The 12,132-nt window shown below is 38.8% G+C and overlaps 1 protein-coding gene across 1 annotated transcript in view; it reads right to left on the bottom strand.

Annotated features, from left to right (window-relative positions):
• The window catches only part of DLC1 (DLC1 Rho GTPase activating protein), a 365,039-nt gene that overhangs the window by 260,914 nt on the left and 91,993 nt on the right, over positions 1-12,132 (bottom strand). Inside the window, exon 4 of the mRNA XM_050947317.1 lies at positions 11,549-11,689. Coding sequence (XP_050803274.1) covers positions 11,549-11,689 — 141 coding nt within the window. The remainder of the gene's footprint in view (positions 1-11,548; positions 11,690-12,132) is intronic.

Below are 12,132 nucleotides of genomic sequence, written 5' to 3'. Positions count from 1 at the left end.
AAATATTTCTGGGAGGAAGGAATGGCCAAAACCTAGAGGTGCACAAGCACTGTACTGTTCCCATAGATTGATATGGGCATTCAAGTAAATCTGTTGTTAAATGAAGTAATATTATACCATCGCCAATGGGAGATTTAAATTCCTCACATTTCACTGCTTTAGCCCTGTCCTCGGTCTCGGTTCCCACTCCAAAAATCTCTCCTATAAACAAGCGATAGAGGGAGACAAATTAACTTCACGCAATGCAAGTTGGTGAGCAATTTTAAAGCAGGAAAAGGCAGCTTAAAGAAGACTAATAGGCCATCTCTCCTCATCAGGGACATCTGGAGCTTGGGATTTTGTTATTGAGCTTCAAGGCTAGGTTTACCTATCAGGAATACTGTTGTGGGTGAATGTGTTTGATAGTTCAGGTATAATCATATGATACAGAATATTTTTCCCCAGTGCAATTTGACACCAGGTAGGAACATCCTGTGTCCCCATTACTATTTATGCCGACTGAGTTTCTTGGTAGTTATGTAAGGCCTTGATCCTGCAAATTTGAGAAAACCTAGTTAACTATTTGCAGGCTGGGGCTATAAGAGAAAACGGCAGACTGAGGAAAGTTATGGAATTGAAGTTAAATTTGTATACAGGTGATATATACTATAGGGACCCTGGAAGACAATTCCTCTGCATCTGCTATCAATCATTGAACAATACAGTGGATTTTCTGGTTTTAAGTGAAATAAATCAGCCTGAATTATTTTTAATGCATGCTGTATAGCAGAATGTTGGGTGAATTTAATTTCATGTTGTTCTAAGGAGATCACTGATTCTAGGGTTTATATTTGTCAAATCAAGACATAAGACCAGACCAATAAATATGAAGATGATTTGTGAGGAGATTAATTCACCCAATACCAAGTCTCCCTGGAGTGGAAAAGCAACAGTACAAACCATCTGCTACCTCTGCTTTGCTAGAGGCCATTAAACTGGCTGGTGCAGTCCCATATGTGGGTGTGGATGGCACAGCAGAGGGCACGGCCAGGAGAGTGAAAAGATGCTTCTCTCTATGAAGCCCAGTTGCCCTCCTCCAGTTCAAGCAGGTGGCAAAAATAATTCCCTTCTGGTGCAGTAGGATGCAAATTGGAACCCCATTGCATCCATAGGAGTGAATCTGGCCTAAAGTTTTTTGAATTCTGTTTCCAACCTGATAGGATGTAGCAATATCCAAAAAGTAGCTTGTAGACTAACATATATAAGTATGCTCTCTTTGTAGAAAAGACAAACCAATCTCTCTCATTCTATTTCTAATACACCCATTACTGCGGTACCTGAACACCATAAACATTAATATAAACTTCCACATTAATCTGAATTGTAGTTATGAGGCAAAAGAGTCTAGCTTCCCATCCCTAAACACCAGAGATCTGAATAGAGTGCAACATGCAAACTACCTCTTGCTTTGATTTTGCAAAAGCAAACTTTACTAATGAGATTTTGCAATACCCAATCATCTCCTCCCTCCCACTTTTGTCCATCTGTAACAAATAAACATGTCAAATTATAGCTGGGGGCAAATCTTGTTTCCTCTCTTGGAGCCAGACAACCCTGCTTACGGCAGATGAGATGCACCTAAATCTATATTTATCCCTAATTTAAGTGCTTACCATTAGGTACCCTGAAATCTGAACATTTTGGCGTTGGTTTATTTTGTTTGAACTGATTGGTATCATTTTGAAATTCATCTGCAAACCAGCATAAATGGTTTGGGAGATGAAAAACACAAAGTTCAGTGATTACTACTGTGAAACTACACGAGCAATGTGTCAATCAAGCCCTTCATATTGCACAGAGACATGAGAACATTCATTCTCTGGAGTCAGAAATATGATTTCTGTAATGTGGCAATGGAATTAATTACTGTACAAATAAAATGTCTGATTTGAACAAAAAAATGCCAACTCTGAATTCCATGTGCACAATGTTCAGCTCCTGGTATTCAGTTTAGGATCATTTGGAGATTGAGTCCATAGACGGCCTAATTCTGCTTGCTTTACTGATGAAAGTAATCCTATTTAGGACTAGTTGGACATTTTTCCAGGAATATTTTAAACAACTTTTTTCTGTTTCTCATTGAAATTTCATTCCAGTGGAAAATTTACAGCCATCCATAATCTGCATGTAATTAATGGAAATATTTGTGAGTAAGACAAGCAGGACTACAATCACAATACAATGCTATAAATCTGACTTTAGAATGGTGTGCTCAGTATAAACTTCTGAAAATGCAAAGTGAATTTATTTTTCTTCAGATGCCCTCTTACTAGCGTCAATGGCTTTCATGATTTAAGCAGTAGATGGCAGCATTCAGTGTACAAATGAACTGAACACATTACCAGACTAAAAAGTATGATTGAAATTCAGTTGTTACTACTAAAGTCTTAAAGCTCTCATTTTTATAAAATAATTTTCATCACTACCAAACTGATATCCTATTGGAAGACAGTTTTAAGTTATCAGCTCTATTTACTGTTTCTGTGGATCACTAAACATTTGTGATACGAACAAGAAAACATTTAAAATTTGCATATACACAAGTCATAAAATAGTTTGAAAGAAAAATGGAAAACAGATAAACATCCATATATTTATAAACACACATCCATCTCAGGTAAGACTGGGTGTCTGAAAGGGAACAGGAGCTTTTGCATACTCACTTTGAATACCAGGCTACTTATTTGGCATCAAAATACAGTCCTAAAAACCTAACTTTAGGCATTCATTTTGTAAAATATTGGTCTGTGTATCCTATAGGCTATATAGGACCTATATTTTATAGCAAACATTCTATTGCCATGTTGGTTTTCACAAATACAAGCTTCTGTTTCCCAGTAGCTGAAAGCTTCTGAGTCATGTATTATTCCTAAGCAGTGTAGAAGTCTCAGATGTCAAATTTGGTTTGGGGGTTTTTGGTCCTAATCTCAGCAGCACTTTATTTTTCTCTTGCATTAAAATGAGCTCAGCTACCATATATTTGGGGATTTCATAGATTTGTTTTGAATTGCATACTTCAGAAAGCAGCTGATTACACAGCATTAAGGCAGCAGAGTATTAGGAGCATTCATTTCCCTTCAGCTTTAAAAAATTACATTTAGAAATCCTGATGAATTAATACAGGAAGTTATATTCAAACATATAGTGCACAAATTCCTTCTGGGGACTAAGGTAAAAAAAACATCAAAGGAAAGGGTTTCAGGAGAGATACATATAAGAAGCACATAATTGATCGCAGTAGTTCACTACTACATGATTGACAGTTATTATGACATAGTAAATGCATATGGTAGGTGACTGATGTATTGCAACTGGACAGCTGATATGGAATTGTCTTCCCCCACTAAGATATTCTTGTGTGGAAATGAAAGATGGTAGAAATGATTATTCCAGTCCTCCTGGGCCAAATCCTGAAGTCCCTACCCACTTCTAATCAGTCAAAACTCTCATTCAATTATTAAAGGGACCATACTTTTCAGTCAACTAACTAGCAAGATAATAAACATTTCTCTCCCCATCATCCAGCTTATTTAGTCCATGAGAATTCTGTCTGAGTGAGTACTGAATAAAAGCTAAATAAAACTTCAGGAATTTACCCAATGTATCAGCATAAAAATAGAAAAAAATATATTGGAATGCATTTTAATACAGTTACTATTTATTACAGCATTTATACCATGCTCACCACCCTGGTAGTGTCAGATTTGAAATGAATAATAGTGTGATTTCAGAGTGACACAAATCCTGCAGGCACAGCTCACAATCAGCGATTTGCCTGGAGACTTGTCACACGTGTTTTGTGTGATTGTGCACTCCTGACATTTCACTTTTTCAAAACTATTTCTCTCTCAATGACTCCCCTTGTGAATTTTTGACCCTTGAACATGGGGACACTAGAAGGGCCATGGTCCAGTGAGCTGTTCAACTGCTATGAAAATTAGTAATACTATGAAATATATATACGTCTTTCTATTGTTCTTGACAATCTTTTTTACTAAAAAGTATTAATCAAGATCGTAAAAAGGCAAAATAAAAACAAAGACACAGTGACTTCTAACACAGTTGTTTGATGCTTAAATGCACCTGGAAATTTGGTCCTAAACTACTGAGAACTGATAGCACAACAGAAAGCTGTTTATCAAGTCCAAAGAATTCCCTGGTTGGGAAAGGATTGGACTTCCTTGGATTTAGCAGAATCATTTAAACTATTTCTTGATGTACAAGGCAACAGTGACAAGCAGCGTAACAGTGAAGTCTGGTCTTACAAGATACATATATCTTGGATACCTATTTTTCATGGAAGAAGCATACATTTCTTGACAGTTCTTGAATTAAAATTCATGAATGTTTAAATGTTCATTTACAAAAATGTCTCATTGAATAGGTTTTTGAGCTCTCATTATCTGTTTTATGAATTTTAATGCTTACTAGTAGTTGAAAGCCAGTGCTGTCACGTGGCTGTAATTTGCAGAGTCATGTGTGTAAACAAGCCAAAAATGGCTTAGAACTTACATTGGATGGTGACAGATCATGAAGCCCTGTGATGACTGAACTTGGTGGTATTCTAAACAAAAAGAACTCTCAACCATGCTTGTTGCAGTTCAACTGTTCCATTCTGACTCAAGAGACATTCTAAACTTCAGAGTGATGTTTGAGGGTATGACAGGGCATGCCGACTGTAGCCCACCGCTTCCACAAATACAAACTGCTCTGAGACCTTCTTGCTAGTAAACACCAGCGTGTACTTTATTTACACTGTCTCAGACCATCCACCTATACGAATCAATGCATCTCCTCCTTTGTACTGTGCACCAGCTTTCTTCTGAGCAGGGGACTGAGGTGTTTCTATTCAGACAACTCACCTTCTCAGGCTCTTCAAGTTGCTCTCCTCCTCCTTTTTTCTGTCTCTCCCTCATTCCTTCTTGAGAACTTCCTTCCTGTGTTCTTTTTAAGCCACTTTCCTGTTATGGACTAATTAGCTCTTTAACCTCCTAACCAGTCTGGCCTAGTAATCAGGCACAGCTCTGAACAATCAGGCCTTCTCTGGGGATCCTAATTGGCGCTAATAGAGATAGAGCTTGAGCCAGCACTCTGGTCACTTAGTGCTTGGTCACAAGGGACTAGTGGGGTCTTGATTTTAGTAGGGCTTTTGACACAGTCCCCACATGACATTCACATAAGCAAACTAAGGAAATGTGGTCTAGATGAAATTACTAGGAGATGGATGCATTACTGGTTGAAAGACTGTATTCAAAGAGTAGTTATCAATTTGCTCCCAAACTGGGAAGATGTATCTAGTGTGGTCCCACAGGGGTCTAGTACTATTCAACGTTTTCATGAATGACTTGGACAATGGAGTAGAGAGTATCCTTATAAAATTTGTGGATGACAGCAAAATGGGAGGAGTTTCAAGCACTTTTAAGGAAAGCATTAGAATTCAAAATGATCTTGACGTTTTGGAGAATGGGTCTGAAATCAAGAAGATGAAATTCAGTAAAGACAAGTGCAAAGTACTACTACATTTAGGAAGGGGGGAAAAAATCAAACCCACAAATAAAAAATGGAGAATAATTGGGTAGATAGTAGTACTGCTGAAAAGGATCTGGGGGGTTATAGTGGATCACAAACTGAATATGAGTTAACAATATGACACAGTTGCAAAAAAACCTACTATTCTTGGGTGTATTAACAGGAGTGTCATATGTAAGACATGAGAGGCAATTGTGCTGCTGCACTTCAGCATTGGTGAGGCCTCAGCTGCAGTATCATATCCAGGTCTCGGTGCGACATTTTAGAAAACATGTAGACAAATTGGAAACAGTTCAGAGGAGAGCAATATAAATGATGAAAGGTTGGAAAAAAAAAACCTGGGCATGTTTAGTCTTGGTGGTAAAAAGACTGAGGGGGGTGGGACCAGATCACAGTCAAATATATTAAAGGTGGTTATAAAAAGTATGGTGATCAATTGTTCTCCATGCCCACTGACTGCAGAATATGTAGTAAAGGCTTAGTCTGCAGCAAGAGAGATTTAGGTTAGGAGAAAATATTTCCAACTATAAGGATAGTAAACACTGGACTGGGCTTCCAAGGGAGGTTGTGGAATCCTTGTCGTAGATTTTTAAGAACAACTTAGACAAACACCAGTCAGGGATGGTCTAAGTTTACTTTGTCCTGCCTCAGCACATGGGGCTGGACTAGATGACCTCTTGAAGTCCCTTCCAACACTACAGTTCTATGATTCTATGATAGTTGTGTTGATTTGTTGTACGGGTTGTGTTGAGAGAGTTGTGTGGAGTTGTGCAGATGGCAAATGACAGGTGTGTGCTGTGATAAGGGGCTCTGTGTGTTTGGGGTTATTGCTGTTTGTGTTATATGGGTGGTTGTGTTGATTTGTGTCTATGTGGGGTTGTGCTGGGAGATGTGTTCATTTGTGCAAGTGGCATTTGGATATATGGGTTTGACAGTTAGGCCAAGTAATCCACCATCTGTGCAATCTCCCTCATACAATGAAATTGCATCTTGTAAACAGGGTGATGATTGAGTTACTTCTGATATCACAATGGTCTAGGACTTCAGGCATAGCATAGATACATCTCTTACTTTAACTATACACAGCACGGATATAATTTGTAAAGTCAAAATGGCTGAGAACTTAAAAAATGATGAGTAAGACTGCAAAACCCACCGATGATTCAGCTTGGTGATATTCTGAACAAAAAGAGCTCTCCTCGCTGCTTCCATCACCACACACTGACTCGGACATTTTAGGTTTTAGAGTGACATTTCTGATATCTTATTATGTAGATTAATGAAGAATTTGTAAATACTTCATCTGGATAACATAGGCTTAGGCTCTGATTCTGCTAGGAGATCTGTGCAGTAGACCCCTGTGCCTAGTGGGAGCCCTCCTGAAGTCTGTATGTATTTGTGATAAATGAAGCAGGGGTAGCTCCCTTTTAGGGACACCCAACCAGCCAGTTAGGTGTAAAATCCCTCTTTTGTAGCTGTTCTTTGCTTGCTTTACATGTAAAGGGTTAAAAGTCCCCCAGGTAAAGAAAAGGAAGTGGGCACCAGACCAAAGAGCCAATGGGGAGGCTAGAACTTTTTAAAATGGGGAAAGAAACTTTGCCTTTGTCTGTTGTTCTCTTTGGGCTGCAGGGACACTGAGCAGCAATGCTGTAAGCAACTTTAAGCCAGGTATGATTATAAATTATCAATTCATACCTCGAACCTACTTATCTGAAACCTCAGATCTGTAAGTAAAATTAGGGAATGTCTAAAAAGACACAATTAGGGTTATTTCTTATTGGCTTCTGGACTCCTCTGTGCTAACCCCTGATGCTTTTGTTTGCTTGTAATCTTTAAGCTGAACCCCCAAGAAAGCTATTTTGGGTGTTTGATTTTTGGAATTGTTCTTTTAAAGATCTAGCAAAAGCCTAAGTTACAGATGTAATTTCTATCTTTTTGTTTTTAATAAAATTTACCTTTAAGAACAGGATTGGATTTTTGGTGTCCTGAGAGGTTTGTGCACATGTTGTTTAATTAGCTGGTGGCAACAGGTAATTTCCTTTGTTTTCTTTCTCAGCTCTTCCCCAGAGGGGAGTGGGTGGAGGTGAAAGAGCTTGAGGATACCCCACAGGGAGGAATTCCCAAGTGCTCTTTCCTGGGTTCAAGGGGGATTTTTGCATTTGGGTGGTGGCAGCGTTTACCAAACCAAGGTCAGAGAAAAGCTGTAACCTTGGGAGTGTAATACAAGCTTGGAGTCAAAGTATTAATTTTTAAAATCCTTGTGTGCCTTCACCTTCTGCACTCAAAGTGCCAGAGTGGGGATTCAGCCTTGAAAGTATCTCATTGTGGTACTGGTTGCAAAGACTGCACTGGGTCATTTCATTGTTAAAGGCAAGGTTGAGTGGTTGAAGTTACTTTGAAAAATGAATGTACTATAAATTAGTGATTATTGCAGCTCTGGAAAACAATCATTTGGAGACTGAGTCCATAGAAGGCCTAATTCTGCTTGCTTTACTGATGAAAGTAATCCTATTTAGGACTAGTTGGACATTTTTCCAGGAATATTTTAAACAACTTTTTTCTGTTTCTCATTGAAATTTCATTCCAGTGGAAAATTTACAGCCATCCATAGTCTGCATGTAATTAATGGGAATATTTGTGAGTAAAACAGGCAGTATGAAGTGCCATTGTATCATCCTTCCTTGCCTTATTCTCCCTTTGATGCATTGCTCTGAATACAAAGGCTGTCCTTGGTGAGGTCAGTTCCTTGAATGCATCTAAGAGCAGGATTTGTCTCTTATCAAAGAGTGACCATATAATCCAATGTGGTTGATCAACACCCAAATTCCTAGTTCTAATATTTTTAGTTGTTTTATATGCTTCTAATATATATTATAGTTAAATGTTAAATATAACATTTAAATGTTAAATGTTAATAAATATAGTTAAATATTCCTCATTTTAGAGACATAGCAAGACCTTAATAGAGTTAAATGTTTAGGTACATTTTATATTCAGTTTCTAAAACATAAAATATATCTGCTATTTTTAGCCATTCCTTTCAGTAACTAACTGTAGCCATGCTTCGTTGTTTACACACTGTTGGTAAATAGCAGTACCTACTAAAAATAAACACCTGCAATTCTTAAGGCATTATAATAGTACTACTCCAGAAGGAAATAAATCCTTTTAAATAGCCCCCATTAAAAAGAGTTCACTAAGTTTCCACAGCAGGAAATAAGATATAAAATAAAGCTATTCTCAGCCAGCTACCATAACAAAACAAACTATTACAACATTCACTTCCATAGATAGAACAGCCAGCACGAGCGATTTCACCAGTGATTTCACAGGGGAGACCATCTGCACATAGACATCCCTGGTGACTATTCTGGGAAGGTTGAACCAGCTGGTGTTGGACACATTTGTTACACACCAATGCCAAATTGTTCCTTTGAGTCATGTACACTTGGCTCTAACTGCTTTCTGTGCAGTATGGGGTGGGGCATGCCAGCTAAGCATCTTGCTAACAGCATCTAATGGTGGATATCCCTGTCAGGGGTGGTTTAGATGTTAGACTAACACTGGGGCTAAAGCTTTGTGGGGATGAGAGGTGGTGGATTTCCCCCCGCCCACCTCCCCAAAGGGATTCAAAGAAAGCAGATTTTAAGAACCAGTGGCTGCAGGATGAGGGGCAAATCTCTCAATGAGCTGACAGCTGGTGCAATGGTATGCACTGAGTGCAATTGGCTGCTAGAGTGCCCAGCTAGCACATCCTGAAAGTACAAGACCCACAGTGATAGAGCATACCTGGTAGAAGTTGGCAGTATTGGGGGTTGTACTCCTTCTGAGGGGTAGGAGAAAATAACCGGGGACTGGATCCATTGTTTATTTATCTAATCTATCACCATAGTATCTGACAGCTCATGGTGTGATCATATTTTCTAATCTTTTCAGGAAAAAACCCTCAACCCTGGAATGAGATGCAGCATGAAAAGTTTCAGGAAGAGGGATTTCATTTAGGGAAACTTAGGGGAGATTTTGAAAATTGAGTTGAATAAAATGGAAACTTATAATTAATCTTACATATGGAGTAACTGCTGCAACTCTGTAAATGTATATGAAGTATACATCTCTACATGCACTGTGTTAAAATATTTAAAAATATTCCATAGCAAAAGAAAAAACAGAATCATTGCAAAAAGTACACATTAAAAACGGACATCACAGAAAAAGAACTACTTAGATATGTCCAGCATTAACTCAGAGCCAAAGTCATCAAAGAATAAAAGCTTTTAAATGGGGAATTAACATTTCACCATACTTAGCTCCAGTGATGTTTATCCCATGGCACCACTGCTGACCAGAAAGCTAGCTTTTCAAAGACCCCTAAATATTAGTAGTGAAATCTAAATGAAAAAAATTGTTTATTACCTTTGAGAGTCTTTGATGCTTGCTCTTCTCAACAGGGGAATGGTGAAATGGGACATTCAGACTGCATCCCCCAACAACTTTACTGTGCTCAAGTGCTTGTGTTGTGCTTTATGCAATTATTGACAAAGTGCAGAGCCCTCTATTTGCTATAGCTATGCACTGGTTCAAATGATTAATTACATGGGAATTTATTTTTACACAAGCACAGAATCCTAAATCCACATAAATGTTTATTGGAACCTTCATAACTGCAGCAATAAAGAGCCATTAGTTAGCTTGCTGTTACAGTGCAGTACATATTGATATGCGTAAAAATAAGTATACAAGTTTGCTGTTTTGGACCAGGCGCACTTTTTGTTTCTAGGTTTTGGCCCAAGCTCTCCACCAGCCCAATTACCTTTGGGTGTAGCAGTGGGGAGAAGTGGAAGGGTCTACCACAGAGTTGGTGAAGGTGCCCAGATTCTCTGGTTGGTTCTGTGCCAGCCCTGACAGAGTTTAGAGAAGCCTAGACTTCTCTGGTTCATGAAGTGAGGATTTACCCAGCAGAAGAAACTGAAGAAGTGAGAAGAGCAGAAGGAGCTGGTGCCTTGCTTGGGAGTTTCTGGGGTACATAGGCTTTCTGATGAGTGAAACTGCAACAGCACCTGAACGTGAAAAGATGGATCCCAACTCTGAGGCCCTTATCCATCTGTTGTCATCTAAAGGAAAGTCTGTGCCTTCAGCAGATCCCCTCACTCTGAGGGGTAGAGAGAAAGAAGACCTGACCTCACCATATTTTGGGGAGAAAGGCAAATAATATTTAACATGGATTTTGCAAAAAAAAAAAATCTCTCTTCTGAAATGCCAGTCACCTAAATTACAGGAAATTGCATTAGGTATCTGAGACTAGCCAAAGTACACTCCCTTAGACTCTCCCATTCTTGTGTGTATATGCATAAGTACAGATTCTCCAGCTAGGGAGAAATGTGGGCAGGGAACACTAAGGATTGCTTTGCACACTGCACACACAGATGAAATCATTTCAGATAATTTTGTTCTCTGTGGGTCCCCTTCATTATTTCTCCTTGCTGACATCCTGTTGCCACGAGGTATGTTACATCACCTCATAGTGTTATGACCTGTGACGACAGCCACCCAAATTAGTGAGCTACCTTGTCTATCTTGATCTTCTACAAGCACTGTGTAAACGTATGCTATCGGAATCTGAATCCCACAGAAAGATATTCCTTATGGCTGCTGTAAACCTTATCGTCCAAAGTCAAACACTGTGTCCCCATTATGGTTTGTCTTTTTACATGAAAGCCAAACAATTATCAGCACATAGTCCTAGATTAAATACCAAACCTCTAGTTCATCTAAGAATTCTATGCCACAACATGCATTTTGAGATGCATCCTGCATTTTAGGAAACATGCCAAGGGAAACCTATGACAATTTCAAAGCTTTCAATACATTGCTTAGGGACTGTATATTGCTCTACAGCCTGTATAGAATGTGGCACATCAACTCTATCAGTTCTGTCCAATAATGAGGACATATGATAAGATTAACATTGCTCTAAACTCACCCCAGCCTTGGGTTTAGCTCCAGAGCCAGCCATTGGACATGGAGATGTTAGGTCAGCAGCATGTACATCAGGAGGCAAGTGTGTTTGGGAGTGACTTATTGAAACAATGTCTGCTCCACTTGCAGAGCCAGATTCCCAATCCTGTCAAAAATGATACAAATCTCTTTAGTACATATCAATACGGAACTGTTTAATGCAGGTTACTATGTTATTTAAATAACATAAATAACACTAAATAACAAAGTGTTTATTTAGGCATATCCAAATACAATATATTTTAAATTCAGTACAGTAACAGCAAACATCCCTTTGTGCTCTCCCACATCCCACATCCCCTTGTTCTCTCCCACGTGCACTCTTTCGCTTTCAATCTTCTCAGTGAAGGTGGTTTGCATTAGCTGCTGTGCTGAAATTATAAATCACCACTAACATCAAAGCTATTATTCCTCTAAATGGGAGGGTGTAGAGTTAAAAACATCATCTAAGAGTTGTGGAAGTCTGGCATTATTTTCTTATGTTTAGTATTTCCTGTGTATCTTGGGTTTTGGGCCCACCTTCTGTCTCTGGAAGCATTTGCAAGCTCA

This window comes from Gopherus flavomarginatus, chromosome 3 (assembly GCF_025201925.1).
Source record: "Gopherus flavomarginatus isolate rGopFla2 chromosome 3, rGopFla2.mat.asm, whole genome shotgun sequence".
Taxonomy (NCBI): domain Eukaryota; kingdom Metazoa; phylum Chordata; order Testudines; family Testudinidae; genus Gopherus; species Gopherus flavomarginatus.
This window is presented reverse-complemented; position numbering and strand designations above follow the sequence as displayed.